This window comes from Salvia hispanica, chromosome 1, assembly GCF_029641045.1.
Source record: "Salvia hispanica isolate PSC_SH4W2 chromosome 1, Shi_PSC_v1, whole genome shotgun sequence".
Classification (NCBI taxonomy): Eukaryota; Viridiplantae; Streptophyta; class Magnoliopsida; order Lamiales; family Lamiaceae; genus Salvia; species Salvia hispanica.
This window is the reverse complement of record NC_142692.1, coordinates 5,974,128-5,990,983: the sequence shown is the minus strand read 5'-3', so window position 1 is coordinate 5,990,983 and position 16,856 is coordinate 5,974,128. Positions and strand designations below refer to the sequence as shown.

The following is a 16,856-nucleotide window of genomic DNA, read 5'->3' as shown; positions in this document are numbered from 1 at the left end:
GTCTCAATCCAGTCCTCCTTCAGTGATATCTAAGGTAATTCCTGAAACTAGCTCAGATAATATAGTTGTTTCCCCTGACGAATCTGGTGTAGATGAAAATAAAAGTGCAGCAGTTGACGGTGATACTGGCCGATACATACTTCCTTCAAGGAGTACTCGTGGGATCCCGACTAAAAGATACAGTCCTGAGAGGATCAGTAAGAAAAGTAAATACTCGATGGAAAACTTGGCTAAGGCAAATCTAACAGAGATGGCTAGGGCTTTTGAGGCAGCCCTCTATGAAGAAGAAGAAATCCCATACACGGCCGAGGAGGCCATGAAGATTGCCCACTGGCGAAAAACAATGCTTGTGGAGATGCAGGCCCTAATGAAGAACAATACATGGGAAGTATGTCTGAAACCTGATGGAGTCCGAACTGTGGGATGCAGATGGGTCTTCACCATTAAGCGAAGGCTAGATGGATCGATTGAAAGGTATAAGGCGAGGCTAGTGGCCAAGGGGTACACACAGACTTATGGAGTTGATTATGCTGAGACATTCTCACCTGTGGCAAAGATGAGTACTATTCGAGTCCTTTTTTCGATTATCGCAGCAAAAGAATGGCCACTTCATCAGTTCGACGTAACGAACGCCTTTCTACACGGGGAACTAAAGAAGCCGATCTATATGGAAGCACCCCCTGGATTTGCTGGAGAATTTGAAGAAGGGAAGTTTGCAAGTTAAAACGGACACTGTACGGGCTGAAACAAACACCTAGAGCTTGGTTTGGAAGATTTACAGAGGTAATGAAGAAATATGGGTACAAGCAAAGCAACTCTGATCACACCCTGTTTTCGAAAAAACGAGAGGGAAAGATTACATGCCTAATCATCTATGTGGACGATATGATCCTTACTTGTGATTACGAAGAGGAGATAACTCAGCTAAGGAAGAACTTATTTGCAGAGTTTGAAATGAAGGATTTAGGACTCCTAAAATACTTTCTGGGTATAGAAGTGCTAAGATCTAAAATGGGGATCTTCATAAGTCAGAGGAAGTATGTTCTTGACCTACTGACTGAAACAGGAATGTTGGACTGTAAACCAGCAGACATCCTATGGTTCAGAATCACGGTATGCGGATAGTTGAAGGAGCTGAAGCTACTCACCGGGCGAGATATCAACGCCTAGTGGGAAAGTTGATATACTTATCTCACACCAGGCCCGACATAGCATATGCAGTTGGAGTAGTCAGTCAGTTCATGCATGAACCCCAAGTAGCTCATTGGGAAGCGGCTCTGAGGATTGTTTGATATCTAAAGGGGTCAGCGGACCATGGGATTCTGTTCGAGAATCATGGACATTTGGAGATTCACGGTTTCACTGATGCTGACTGGGCAAGAAACCCGAATGACAGAAAGTCAACAGCTAGTTATTTCACCTTTGTGGGAGGAAATCTTGTCACATGGCGGAGCAAGAAACAGAAAGTGGTAGCTTTGTCAAGTGCTGAAGCAGAATTTCGAGGAATTAAGAGTGGGCTGACTGATATTCTTTGGTTGAAGAAATTGATGACAGAGCTGGACTTAAAATCACAGGAGTCGTGCAAGTTATTCTGTGACAATAAGGCGACAATCAGTATATTTGAGAATCCAGTTCAGCATGATCGTACGAAACATGTTGAGGTGGATTGACATTTCATCAAAGATAACATAGAGGCCAAGACGGTAGAACTTCCATTTGTGAGATCTGAAGATCAACTGGAAGATATACTCACTAAAGCTGTGAATGCAAGAAGCTTCCATGAGATACTAGGCAAGTTAAGAATGGGCCCCATTACTTAACTTGAGGGGGAGTGTTGGAAAGAAATCAACTACAAGGAAAGAAGATATTCTTGGGAATCATATAATAATTGTAATTGATACTTTCCTAGTTATCATTAGGGTAAATCTTTTCCATGTAAAGTGTATTCCTTAACCTACTTAATGGGCGTGTAATTCCTCACAGGAGCAAGCAAGTTGAATGAATATACAATCACTCTCTCAACAAATACCAAGTAACATAAACAGTTTTCTAGATCATATAAGGAAAGCATTAGAACATGGAGTAAAACTTAATACACATATACCACACGTATATATTCTATATTTGTCGACTCATAGTTTGGTGGGAATTGCTTTGAGAGGTACTGCCTTTTGAAGAGTAATTCCGAAATTCTCATTCATGTCCATTTCTTCTAGCTTCATATTTTCCAGTTTCCACTCAAAATTCCCCACAAATGTTACCAACATCTGATGCACCATTCGATCCGCCAACGGCAATCCGGGGCATATTCTTCTCCCTGTGCTAAACGGAATCAACTCGAAATTTCGACCCTTAAAATCTATATTGTTGTTTTCGTTCAAAAATCTCTCAGGCAAGAACTCATCTGGATTCCTCCAGATTCTTGAATCTCTACCACTCGCCCACACATTGATGAGAATCTGGGCATTTTCTGGTACTATGTAGCCATTTATTTCCACATAGGAGCTGGCTTTGTGAGGTAGTAGGAAAGGGGCTGCTGGGTGTAGCCTGAAGGTTTCTTTCACCACTGCTTGCAGATATGGCAGCGATGAGATGTCTGATTCATCAATTTGCGGCTTTCCATTTTCAGACATGAAGCTCCTGATTTCGTCTCTGAGCTTGACCATTTTTTGAGGGTTGCTTATTAATTCTGTCATCGCCCATTCCATTGTTCCTGAAGTCGTATCGGTTCCTGCTAGGAGTAGATCCTGCATACCGTGTTCTCAAACAAGTTTAATTATTGATAAGAATAGCCGTATCAAGACAAAAGGGATCAAAAACTTTGAAGAAACCTTAGTAGTATATTCGTACCAGAAGAAGATGTCTTATGTCATCTCGGCTAAGCTGAGCTTCATCTCGTCGGTGGATCTCAAGAAGCGCTTCCACCAAATCGCGTTTCTCGACCCCCGATTTCAGTTTCTCGTCTATTATCTCATCCAATTTCGCAAACAGCTTCACAAAATTAAACTCCGCCGCCTTCAAAATCCCCTGCGGATCCGCCGGTTTCAGCAGTGGGAAATAATCAGCCAAATTAGGGCTTCCGATGGATTTCATGACTCCCCACACCACCTCCTTCATCTCCTGCGACGACTCCGAATCGAACCGCGCGAACTCCATCGAGAACAGCGACGCCGATATCAGATTCAGCGACGTCGTGAAAGCGGCCTCACCTACGTCCACAGCGGTTCCGCGATCGCAGCGCTCCGCCACGAAGTCGCGCAGCTTCTGCAGCTTCTCTCTCCTCAGACCCTCGCTGGCGTCAAGCCGCGGAGCCGAAAACATCTGCTCTTTGCATATCTTCCGCAGCTTCCGCCACTGGTTTCCGACGGGCAGCCACCCCACCGAGAACTCGTGGTGGCGGAGGGCTGTGATGGCCGAAGGAATGGTTCGGTTTGAAAAGGAAGAGTCGTGTTTTTGAAGCACAAGTTTGGCGGTTTCAGCTGAGGAGATTACTACGGTTGTAATGCTGCCTAGCTTTAGCAACATCACGGGCCCGTATTTCTGGGATAGTTTGGCGAGCGAGTGGTGGGGTTTGGGCCCGAGCTGGAGGATGTTTCCGATGATCGGGAGCCCGTACGGGCCTGGAGGAAGTTTCGATAATTTTCGGGCCTGAGAATTTGATGTTAGAATCAGTATGCATATCCATGCAATGGACGCTGCAAAGATCGAAGATGTTAGAAAATCCATGAGAAAATTGAACTTCGATCTTTAGTCGAAAAATTGATGAGTATTGGTATAAAACTTTCTATATATATAGAAATAAACTTAAGTCTAATATTGATTTTTTATGGAGTACTATTTGAAAAAGAAAAACAAATTTGATTTGGAGTGGCATTTTGGAATAATATCTACGGCTTCTTCACTTATTTTAATTTCTAGTACTACATCAAAAATCAATTATTGTTCACATTTTTTTTGTTGTCATAGTATTGCACTTCACATGTCATTCTTACTATCCAAGAATTTTATAGAAAATAATAGTACATGAAAAATACAAATGTAGCTAGCTAAAGGCCTTACATAATGATGGCGCATATATTTTATTTATAAAAAAATTGTAGTGAATTAAATATATATAGAGCATATAATATAGAATGAGAAAAAAAAATAAAAGAAAAAGAAAAGGAAAGATTAAATTTTAAAATATAAATATGTCGTATTTTGCCAAAAAAATTAAAGAACTACGAAAGAAAGAAATTCAACTACAGTGAAACATAATAATGATACACATACACTATCTTGTAGTGAGAGTACGTGATTTTTTGTTTGGACATAATCTTTGTTATTATATGTAATTTAATATAAATCAAAATAGTTTCTTAGGAGTACTAAATTGTCGTAAAAGTATTTTACATCTCCTAAAAAAGTAAAAGATTAAAATACTTTTATTGATTGAATTTTTTTCAAACCTTTAGGTTTTTTTAATCGGGAGAGTACTATAATTAGTAGGCACTCAATTCGACATGAAAATAACAAGATATAATAGAAAGGAATTTGTCAAAATAGAGTTTATCTGGGATTATATTAGTTATAAGTATACAAGTGAAATGTATAATTATAAAATGGAGTATATTGTAATCTTATAGCATTAGCATCATAGGGACAGACCAAGACCAAGATACATTGTTAAAGGCTGAGCTTTTGAAAATAATAGTAATTTAATAAAACATTAGAATTGCAATCAAACATGGAACGACATGATATTTTCCAAACCTTTAGAGTGTCCGCTATGGGAGGACACGGCGGCCGCTATGGGAGGTGGCGCAGCCACGCCTCCCTATAGTGGAGGACGAGGGTGGACGGGGCGGGGGGTGGTGAACGCGGGTGCACCAGCTACCTGGCAGGGACGGGGCGGTGGGGTGGAGGACGTGGCTCTGACTGCGGCTCCCTGTGGCAGGGCCAGGAGATTTGCGGCCGTGGACAACTTTTTATTTTTTTTTATTTTGTTTTTTTTCAATTTTTTTATATTAGTACTCCTTATTTCACTCCCATTTTACTTCCATTCACACACATTTACACCCTTTGAATTTTTTTTATATTAAATTATATGTTTTTTTCTAATTATAATAGTTCAATAATTTTTATTCGAATTAAACAAAAATATACCAACAATTGATAAAATATTGTGATTATTGACTGTGGACAAGTCCACTATAAAGCTTGACTATTGTTTTCGTGGCCGTGGACATCTTTTTGTGGCTTGTCCACCGGCCATGTCCACACAATAATTAAAACTCTTAGATCCTTCAAATCTAGAATGCATATATAATTCCATCATTCTAATTGGGATCAATTTTATGATTGGTTTGGAGTTTTATATAAAAATATCTCATCGATTAGATATACCTATCTTTCAAAATAAAATATGTTCCCTAAAGCATCTTACTTCAGTGGCTGTAACATGCGACTGTAGTTTGGTTGTTTTCATTTCAATGTCCATGCAGTCATTTTCATGGGGTGGATCCCCTGCTATGTAGGGAAAACTGAAAAAACACAGCACAATGTTGTGCCTCAGAAACGACAACGTTTATGTTTACTTGCTTCATTTTTTTCTTATTTAATAAACTATACAATTGGTAGTAATAATAGTTAGCCAGCGATTCTTCATGATTAGATTTAATCGGGATCCTAAAACGACGCCGCTCTTATATTTTGATTTTGCTTTTTCTTTACTATAGTGTTGTTTTTAAATATATAAAAAAACTAAATTAAACTAAACGTAATTAGAGATTAAAAAATTAGTAATTAAATTTGTCAAACAATAGAAGTCAACTAATGTATTTTTAAAAACCTTTTGCAATTTTTATATTTATATAGCAAAATATCAGTCCTAAGATAAAATTTGGTAATAGTAGTTTGGAGAATAATTAAATTTATCAAACAATAGAAGTCCATATGTTAGAATAGTGTATTTTTTAAAATATATTGCAATTATTTTTTATTTATATAGTAAAATATTAGTCCTAAGATTAAATTTGGTAATACTTTGGAGAGTAATTAAAGTTTCTCGATCTTTCCGACTAGTTTTTACTGAATGAGAAATTTGAAAAAGCAATAAAATTGAGACAAAAAAACTTTATATGGAGTACTATAAAGTAGTATTCCTTCCATCTCATTGTATGTGACATATTTTTTTTTCACACGTATTGTAGAATTATAATAAATTATTAAAGTTGAAAGAAAATAAAGCAAAAGAGCAAAAATATAGAAGATAGTCTTTTCTATATTATTCTCTTTTAATTAACGTTCTATCTACTTTAACTATTTATTATGATTTTTCCAAAATATATGCGAAAAAGAAATGTATCACGTACAATTAGACAGAGGATTACTAATTTTTCATTTTGATTACAAGTAACAAATGTACGTAGTAGGCCAGCGGCGGATCCAAGGAGGGTAGTAGGCCAGCGACGGATCCAAGGAGGGTAGGAGGGTGCGGTCGCTCCTCCCCGACGACTAGTTACCATGGACCTAGATATAAATTTTTCATGTTAGCCCTATATGTTTGCTTTCAAAGTCGTCCCAGAGGAAAAAAGAAATCCCGCAGTGCTATCTTGGATCGATTGGTTGCAAGTCCAAGCCATATTAAATTTAAACTAACTCTTATGAACCAAGTTGCCCAACTTAATATCCAAGTTAAATTCAGGCTTAGCAAATTCTATGTACGTTTAAAAAATTGAAGAGACGAGCTTAGAGAATCGAGAGACAGTGAATAGGTGGGATTGAGGGTAAAGACTTAAGAGCATCCGCAGCGGTAGCAGGGACGCTGCTCGTCCGTCCGTGCCGCTGAGCACGGTGCCGTCCGTCCGTCGCTGGAGCCTGTCCGTGCCGCTGCTCTTAGCTAAGAGCACGTGCGTGCCGCTGAGCAGCCCTACGTGGCACGCTCTGATTGCCAACGGCTATGCCGTTGGCAAATTCGGTTTTTTATTTTTTATTTTTAAAAAAATTCGAAATTTATTTAAAAAAATATTTTTAAATAAAAAAAATATTTTCCCACTTCCCAAAAAATTATATCTGTTTTCTACCCACTTTTAATTTATTTTTCAACTTTTTTTTCCCCAAAATTCACATTTTCATCTATAAATACCCCCACTTCAACACAAAAAAAATCACATTCTCATCTATTCTATCATCATTCATCTACATTCTCTCATCTTTTTTCCTCATACTCTCTCATCTAAATTCCCACCACACTACACAATGTCCGGCTCCGGCGATCACCCCTCCGGCAATCGCGGTTGGAACCACGATTGGTTCGACTCCGAGGCCGGATATAGTCCGGAAACCCAATTTACGGCCCCTCCTCAAACTCAAGGTTTGCAAGCTCCGGGTGGTTACCGTCCTTACCCGTTGCACGACCTAAACGCCCCCGGGTTCGGGTGGGCTCCCGAACCCGGATCAGGAGGGAGCAACAGCTCTACTCCTACTCCTACTTCTGTTCCTACTCCTCCTGTTCGTGGCACCCGCACCCCGTACACTCCGGGTGAGATGATGGCGATGTTCAAAGCCTACTTGGCAGTCTCCGAAGATCCGGACGTCGGCACGAACCAAACCGGGGAAACTTATTGGTGGCGTATCACTCGCCTCTACAATGAAACCCGGCCGGCGGGAACCATCTATCGCAATGATAGTATGGTTCGCAATTGCATCTACAGATGCAACGAGGCAATCGGGAAGTTCCAGGAGATTTACCTCTAGGAAGAGCGGTCAGCGGGGAGCGGCACGAACGAGCTCGACATCATCACTGCCGCCTTGGCGGCATACCAACGGGAGGAGTACAAACCGTTCAAGTACCTCGATTGTTGGCAGGAGGGGCGCCAACATCCGAAGTATAGGGGCGGCATAGCAGCATCCTCCTCCAGCTCCTCCGGCAAACGGTCCAAGTCGGTTGCCTTATCCGACGGCGTCTCCGATGATGTGGCTACCCAGCTTGCCGGAGCTAACTTGGGTAGCCCCGACGCTGGCCCGAGCAGTTCCCGCCCGCAAGGAAGGAAGAAGGCGGCGGCCAACCGCCCCCGCCGTCGCGTCTCGACTCCATCCGCCCCCGCCCCCGCCACCCCCGCTCCCTTTGTGCCTCCTCCACCCCCGAACAACACGTTGTGGGGCATCTTGAGTCAACTCTATATGAACGATACATCTCGGATGACTCCGGATCAACTTGCAACACATGAGCAAATGATCCGGGGTCTCAAGAGGCAATTGGGGATAGAGGACTAGTCTTCCACGTGTGTAATTTTTAATTTGTAGGATTTTAATTATGTATTTTTATTTTCTAGGATTTTAATTATGTATTTTTATTTTTTAGTATTTTAATTATGTAATTTTTTATTTTTTAGGATTTTAATTATGTAATTTTTATTTTGTAATGTATTTTTATAATGTAGAAATGTTTTTAATAATTGGAGTATTTAAATTGAATAATAGAGTGGTGGACCCTTGAGCTTGTCCTTAGCTAAGAGCACGGATGTGAGTGTTGTGCTCTTAGCTAAGGACAAGGTGTAAAAGTGGGTCCGGGCCCACCTCCGTGCTCTTAGCTAAGAGCACGGATGGGGATGCTCTAAGGGCTCCTTGGTATGATGGAATGGAATGAAGAGGGAATGGAATCCACTCCATTTTTGTGCTTGGTAAGCACTAGGAATGCAAAAGGAATGGAATTGTTTTTCCTTGATTGATTCCATTCCTATATGTGTTGAATGAAATATGAATAATTAATATGTTGATTCTACCAAAAAAACACTACACAGACTACACACACTACACACACTTCACACATTTCACACACTACACGCACTTCACACACTACAGACACTGGTGTGTGTGTAATGTGTAAAATGTGTGAAATGTGTGAAGTGTGTGTAGTGTGTGAAGTGTGTAGTGTGTGTAGTGTGTGAAGCACGTGTAGTGTGTGAAATGTATGAAGTGTGTGTAGTGTGTGTAGTGCGTGTAGTGTGTGAAATGTGTGTAGTGTGTGAAATGTGTGTAGTGTGTGTGGTGTGTGAAATGTGTGTAGTGTGTGAAATGTGTGTAGTGTGTGAAATGTGTGAAGTACATGTAGTGTGTGAATGTGTGTGTAGTGTGTGAAATGTGTATAGTGTGTGTGAGGATTTTTCAATTATTAAAAAAAATTAATTTTATTATAAAATTGTGATTATATTAAATTTAAATATAATGTAAAATAATATTTATATAATTTTGTTAAAATTTAAAATGAGAAAAAAGGAAAATGGAATGGTCATTCCTTAGCTAAATTGATGGAATGAGTATTCTCATGTGGAATGGAATGACCATTCCAAAAGAAATGGTGATTCCTGATAAAAATATTTATCAAGCAAAGGAATAAAATGAAGGTAAGAATGTCATTCAACACCCTCATTTCATTCCATCGTACCAAGAAGGGCCTTAAATTTTTCGCCTTAATGTTCCATTCAATTACCAAAGGTCATTTAGCTCCCACATTTTTTAGACATCCAAGTCTGTTACCAAAGTGTATTTAGCTAAGCATGTCATATATACGCCTAATGCCCACCAACAAATAATATTTAATCATTGAAGCAATAACTTTTGCGTGATAAGCACAATGGTCAAATAAGATAATATATATTACTCTCTCCATTTCACAAAAGTACGCATTATTATTTCCTTTATAATTCATCTCACAAGAATATGCATTTTCTAATTTTAGAAACACTTTTTCTTTATTAAAGTGAAACTCATTCTCCACTAATAATACTTTAATTACTTTTTCTTTCTATCTCTTTTTTACTTTACTAATTGTGCTTTAAATTTTTGACCAACTAAGAGCATCCCCATCCGTGCTCTTAGCTAAGAGCACGGAGGTGGGCCCGGATCCACTTTTATTCCTTGTCCTTAGCTAAGAGCACAACACCCACATCCATGCTCTTAGCTAAGAACAAGCTCAAGGGTCCCACCATTCTATTATTCAATTTAAATACTCCAATTTTTAAAAACATTTCTACATTATAAAAATACATTATAAAATAAAAATTACATAATTAAAATCCTAAAAAATACAAATTACATAATTAAAATAGTAAAAATAAAAATACATAATTAAAATAAAAAATACATAATTAAAATCCTACAAATTAAAAATTACAAACGTGGAAGACTATTCCTCCAACCCCAATTGCCTCTTGAGACCCCGGATCAATTGCTCATGTGTTGCAAGTTGTTCCGGAGTCATGTGAGACGTATCGGTCATATGGAGTTGACTCAAGATGGCCCACAACGAGTTGGTCGGGGGTGGAGGAGGCACAAAGGGAGCGGGGGCGGCGGCGGCGGCGGGGGCGGGGGCGGATGGAGTCGGGGCGCGGCGGCGGGTGGTCGTCGCCTTCTTCCTTCCGACCGGCCGGCGGGAACCGCTCGGGCCAGCGTCGGGGCTACCCAAGTTAGTTCCGGCAAGTTGGGTAGCCACATCATCGGAGGAGGATAGAGCTACCGACCTCGACCGTTTGCTGGAGGAGCTGGAGGAGGATGCTGCTATGCCGCCCCTATACTTCGGATGTTGGCGCCCCTCCTGCCAACAATCGAGGTACTTGAACGGTTTGTACTCCTCCCGTTGGTATGCCGCCAAGGCGGCAGTGATGATGTCGAGCTCGTTCGTGCCGCTTCCCGCCGACCGCTCTTCCTGGAGGTAAATCCCCTGGAACTTCCCGATTGTCTCGTTGCATCTGTAGATGCAATTGCGAACCATACTATCATTGCGATATATGGTTCCCTCCGGCCGGGTTTCATTGTAGAGGCGAGTGATGCGCCACCAATAAGTTTCCCCGGTTTGGTTCGTGCCGACGTCCGGATCTTCGGAGACTGCCAAGTAGGCTTTGAACATCGCCATCATCTCACCCGGAGTGTACGGGGTGCGGGTGCCACGAACAGGAGGAGTAGGACCAGAAGTAGGAGTAGGAGTAGAGCTGTTGCTCACTCCCGATCCGGGTTCGGGTGCCCACCCGAACCCGGGGGCGTTTAGGTCGTGCACCGGGTAAAGACGGTAGCCACCCGGAGCTTGTGAACCTTGTGTTTGAGGAGGGGCCGTAAATTGGGTTTCCGGACTATATCCGGCCTCGGAGTCGAACCAATCGTGGTTCCAACCGCGATTGCCGGAGGGGTGATCGCCGGAGCCGGACATTGTGTAGTGTGGTGGGAAGTTAGATGATAGAGTGGGAGGAAAAAAGATGAGAGAATGTAGATGATGATAGTATAGATAATAGATGAGAATGTGATTTTTTTTATGTTGGAGTGGGGGTATTTATAGATGAAAATGTGAATTTTGGGGAAAAAAAATTGAAAAATAAATTAAAAGTGGGTAGAAAACGGATATATTTTTTTGGGAAGTAGGAAAATATTTTTTTTTTATTTAAAAACATTTTTTAAAATAAATTTCGAATTTAAAAAAAAAAAAAAAAAAAAAGCGAAATTGCCAACGGCTATGCCGTTGGCCAATTAGAAGCTGCCACGTAATTGTGCTCAGCGGCACGGACGTGCTCTTAGCTAAGAGCAGCGCCGTGCCGCTGGCACGGACGGACAAGCTCCAGCGGCGGACGAACGGCACCGTGCTCAGCGGCACGGACGGACGAGCAGCGTCCTTTTAACCGCTGCGGATGCTCTAAGTGTGCATACTCTTGTGGGATGGAGGGAGTAGTATATTAAAAAAATAACACATATATTCCATACATCCCATAAAAATAGTACTTCCTTTTTCCCATAATAGTTGAGTCGAAACTTTTCGACACGGAATTTAAGAAATGAATATTGAGTGTGTTAAATAAATAAAAAAAAGTAAGAAAGAGAAAAATGTTGAGAGAATAAAAAAAATTGAACAAAGTATAGAGAATAAAGTAAGAAAGAGAAAAAAAGTTACTATATGTGAAAATGACTCAACTATGAGGGAACTTCCTGGAATGGAAAAATAACTCAGCTATGAAGGGACGGAGGGAGTATTCTTTTTCCATCTTAAAAGGTGAATCTCATTCTTCATTAATAATACTTCAATCAATTTTTCTTCTTACATCTTTGTTATGTTACATTTTCGCATTACAACTCATACTTGTTATATTTTCGCATTAAAACTCATACCGACTCTAAAATTTATATTTTTATAGAATAGAAAGATTATTATTTTTTGTGTTACTTTGAAGCATGTTTTTGTTACTGACATCAATCCTGGATCCGCATATCAAAAGTGATAAGGATAAGACTATATGAATTTAGTTGGTTGTTTTTTCTTATGTACTATATGATCTCTATTCACTACTAGAGACGTACATTGTAGTGGTCCCTCACTTCATATAGTCCATACAATCAAGTGGTTTTAATTTTTTACTGGGACCAAAATTGATTTTTTTTATATAGACAAAAATGATGGTTCGTTGAAGTATTTAATTAGCTTGATTTTCCTTCCGCTTCCTAATAAAAGATGGCATTGTTTCGTTATTTTGGAACGTCTATTTATAAAAAATATACTACTCTACTAACTCATTACACTCATATTTTATCATAAAATTAATATTATATAAAAAATAAAACTCACAATCTACTATTTTTTTCATTTATATTCTTTACAAAATCCAACAATTTTTTAAAACCAACCTCTAGTCAGAATGTATCTTTTATTAAGGGGGAGTACTATGATTTTGCACAATTCTAGGCTTCCTACCTCCGTTGATATTAGCCCGAATTTCGACTTGGGAGTAAGATGAATAATTATAACAACTTTTAATTTTCATATTTATTATGAGTTTTGCAATATCATTAGAGATGATCTTAGTATAGGTCCCTGTATATATCTACAATCACTTTGTATGATAATATTGTTTTTCATTATGATGCTATTATATATAATTTGTGATTTATAAGATATTATTATTTTCAATTCAATTAATTAATTCACTTTGTACTAGTTTGTTCTTGTTTTGGTTTGTCTTTTGACATATTCTCTCGGGTATACTCGAGTATCTGATGTAAAAAAAACCTTTTGTTAATATATAATTTGATTTAATTATATAAAAAAAAAGATAGGGTCAGGTTATGCATAGCACGGAGTTCATATTATTTTTGGAAACACTTGGAAACACTGACACTAAGGGTAAAAGATCTTATAGTAAAAGATCTCATTTACTTTTTGGGAAAAACTTTAGTTGGGCCCTTTCCGGTCATGATTTGAGGCCCAAATCTAATACTGTTATACTCCCTCCGTCCCAAGATAAGTGACCTACTTATTTTGGGCACGGGATTTAAAGAATGGTATTTAAATAAGTTAAAGTGGAGAGAGTAAAGTATGAGAGAGGGAAAAGTAGAGGAGAGAAGAGAGAATAAAGTAGGTGGAGAATAAAGTAAGAAAGATGACTTTTTGCTAAAAATGGAAATAGGTCACTTATAGTGGGACACCCCAAAAAGTAATATAAGTCACTTATCTTGAGACGGAGGAAGTATTAGTTTTTCGGATAAGGGTATGCATGCGTTAACATTTTCACATATGTTAGACATTGTTGGTAAAATTGGTTTTGAGTTTTTTAAAGAATTTAATCAGTTTAGTGCTCTCTTCAGTCCGCCAATTATAGTCTTAATTGGTTTTTAAATTTTAATAAATTATTTGACTTTATAAAGAAAAATAAGAAAATGAATTAGTGGAATTTAGAAATCACTAATACATTAATATTTTAATATAATGTGAATACAAGGATTTATTTGAAGAGTGGGTTTACTCACCTAAAAAAAAAAGTAAATTGAACTTTAAATCGTGAAAACCCAAAATGGTAAAATAAAATAATTTTTCACGGAGTAGTACTAGTTTTGAGCTTGTATAAATAGCAGCTAATTTGGTGGTTATATATTTATTTTTACATAAATTTATGAACTAGAAACGTGGATAATTATAGCATTTGTCTACAAACAAATTTCTGGTAAAACAAAAAAAATATATGCTAAAGTTGTGTGATCAAGGCTCGATAATTATTCTAGATTAAAATAAAAAATATTTTAATATACTTATTGATTATTATAAAACAAAAATAACAATAACAATAACAATAAACAAACACCAAAGTATCATAGATAGAGTTTTCTAGATCATATAATGAAAACGTTATAACATATTTGGTAGGGGTGATAACTCATCTAGGGATGAAAATCTATGAAAGTAATTTTTTTTCATGAATTTTCATCCCTTGATGAGTTAGGACTTTCATGGATTTCCATCACTAGATGAGTTATCACCCCTACCAAACATGGATTATACTATACGTTTATATTCTATATTTGTCGACTCACAGTTTGGTGGGAATTGCGTTGAGAGGTATTGCTTTTTCAAGAGTAATTCCGAAATTCTCATTCATGTCTATTTCTTCTGGCTTCAGATTTTCCAGTTTCCAATCATATGATGCACCATCCGATCCGCCAACGGCAATCCGGGGCACATTCTTCTTCCCGAGCCAAATGGAATCAGCTCAAAATCTCTGCCCTTAAAATCTATGTTGTCATTCTCGTTCAAGAATCTCTCCGGCAAGAATTCATCCGGATTCCTCCAGATTTTGGAATCTCTCCCACTCGCCCACACATTGATGAGAATTTGAGCATTTTTTGGTACGACGTAGCCATTTATTTCCACATCACAATTGGCTTTGTGGGGTACTAGGAAAGGGGCTGCGGGGTGTAGCCTGAAGTTTTCTTTCACCACTGCTTGCAGATATGGCAGCGATGAGATGTCTGATTCTTCAACTTGTTGCTTCCCATTTTCAGACATGAAGCTCCTTATTTCGCTTCTGAGCTTGGCCATTTTTTGAGGGTTGCGTATTAGTTCTGTCATCGCCCATTCCACCGTTCCTGAACTCGTATCGGTTCCTGCTACTAGTAGATCCTGCGTACCATTGTTGTTAAATATTCACACACGTAACATATAAAACTGAGACAGTTAGAGATGAGGCGTACCAAAAGGAGATGTCTTATGTCATCTCGGCTAAGCTGAGCTTCATCTCGTCGGTTGATCTCAAGAAGCGCTTCCACCGAATCTCGTTTCTCGCCCCCCGATTTTAGTTTCTCGTCGATTATCTCATCCAATTTCTCAAACAGCCTTCCAACATAAAGCTCCGATTCCTTGAAAATCCCCTGCGGATCCACTGGTTTCAGCACCGGAAAATAATCGGCTAAATTGGGCCTGGCGAGGGATTTTACGGCGCTCGAGATAGCCTCCTTCATCTCCTGCGACAATTCCGAATCGAAACGCGCAAACTCCGCCGAGAACAGCGACGCCGACAACAGATTCAGCGCCGTCGTGAAAGAGGCCTCTCCTACGTTCACGGCAGTGCCGCGATCGCAGTGCTCCTCCAGGTAGTCGTTCAGGTTCTGCAGCTTCTCTCTCCTAAGATCCTCGCTGGCGTCCAGCCGCGGAGCCGAAAACATCTGCTCTCTGCATATCTTCCGCAGCTTCCGCCACTGGCTTCCAGCGGGCAGCCACCCCACGGAGAACTCGTGGTGGCGGAGGGCTTTGGATGCCATCGGGGTGGTTCGGCTGGAGAAGGAGGAGTCGTGTGTTTGAAGCGCGAGTTTGGCGGTTTCTGGTGAGGAGAAAACTATGGTTGTGATGCTGCCCAGCTTCAGCGACATCACGGGCCCGTATTTCTGGGATAGTTTGGCCAGGGAGTGGTGGGGTTTGGGCCCGAGCTGGAGGATGTTGCCGATGATCGGGAGCCCGTACGGGCCCGGAGGGAGTTTCGATGATTCCCAGGCCCGGGAAATTAGAATGCATATCCACGCAATGGATGCTGCGATTACCGAAGGTGTTACAAAATCCATGATTGTGATCTAATGTTAAAAAAATTGCTGAGTAAAATTTTTATTTATAAAAATAAAATTTACATTTAACGTCTTTGTATTTTGCAATAATATCTGTAGGGCTGCTACAGTTATGTTATTTCCAATATTACATCTACAATCATTTATTTTTAAAACTATAGCTTTGCAATATGGGCCATGCAATTGAGTGGTTTTAAATTTTTACTGAATTTAGTTGACTGTATTTTGCTTACTGTATTATATGGTCCATGCAATTGAACGTTGTAATGGTCCCTTACTCAATATGGGGCATGATAATAGAATTTTGCGGATTTCTAGCTCTTTATAATAGTGGCGAATTTCGACTTGAGGGTGTGATAATAATTACAACAATTTTTAGTTTATAAATTCAATATTTTTTCTCTTTTTTTCTATTTTATTAATTACTCCTATTTATCTAAACGTGTTTTTCTTAGTTGTATAATGAATTATAACTTGTTAACATAATGTATTATAGTAATTAATAGTATTAGTTTTACTAATCAATAAAAACGTGTATATAGTAGCCCACTAATCCTTAACTAACCTAATACTAAGAGAATTAAAAAAGTTATTACATCATTTTTGGCACGATGGAATGAAATAAGAAGAGAATAGAATGGAGATAGGAATGGAACGAAGAACGGAATGGAATGACAATTGCATTTCATTGTGTGCTTTTTAAGCCCATGGAATACAAAGGAATGAAATCATTATTCTTTTATATTTCTATGTTTAGTAAGGAGAAACTACAAATAATATATGACTCAAATCCAATAAAATGCACACGCAGTAAACACATATGTAACACACATACCCAATTTCACACACACACTACATACAGTGCCGTACTGAATCCATAACACATACACTGCACAAATACACACATTATATATATATACGTAAAATAATATTTGTACACTGTTAAAATACATATATAGTTTGTTTACTAGTATTAAATTTCGTACACTGTTATGATTGTAATTTGTATT

The 16,856-nt window shown here is 39.0% G+C and overlaps 1 protein-coding gene and 1 pseudogene across 2 annotated transcripts; both read right to left on the bottom strand.

The window, feature by feature from the left end:
* Positions 1 to 1,994: 1,994 nt before the first annotated feature.
* LOC125219940 (cytochrome P450 76T24-like) lies at positions 1,995 to 3,773 on the bottom strand. Its single transcript, XM_048122034.2, has 2 exons — positions 2,851 to 3,773; positions 1,995 to 2,747 (listed from the first exon to the last, which is right to left on the bottom strand). Exons 1-2 carry the CDS (start codon positions 3,724 to 3,726, stop codon positions 2,133 to 2,135), a joined length of 1,491 nt encoding a protein of 496 aa, XP_047977991.1. The 5' UTR covers positions 3,727 to 3,773; the 3' UTR covers positions 1,995 to 2,132.
* A 10,244-nt stretch (positions 3,774 to 14,017) lies between these two features.
* Positions 14,018 to 15,940, bottom strand: LOC125218926 (cytochrome P450 76T24-like; annotated as a pseudogene). The gene is made up of 2 exons (XR_016134626.1): positions 14,983 to 15,940; positions 14,018 to 14,911 (listed from the first exon to the last, which is right to left on the bottom strand). The product of XR_016134626.1 is annotated as a cytochrome P450 76T24-like (transcript).
* Between the last annotated feature and the right edge of the window lie 916 nt (positions 15,941 to 16,856).

Excerpts from the sequence above, each read along its gene's own strand:
- LOC125219940 (XM_048122034.2), bottom strand. The coding sequence starts at position 3,726 with ATGGATTTTCTAACATCTTCGATCTTTGCAGCGTCCATTGCATGGATA. Across the intron at positions 2,748-2,850 it reads ACATAAGACATCTTCTTCTG|GATCTACTCCTAGCAGGAAC; the intron begins GTACGAATATAC and ends CACGGTATGCAG.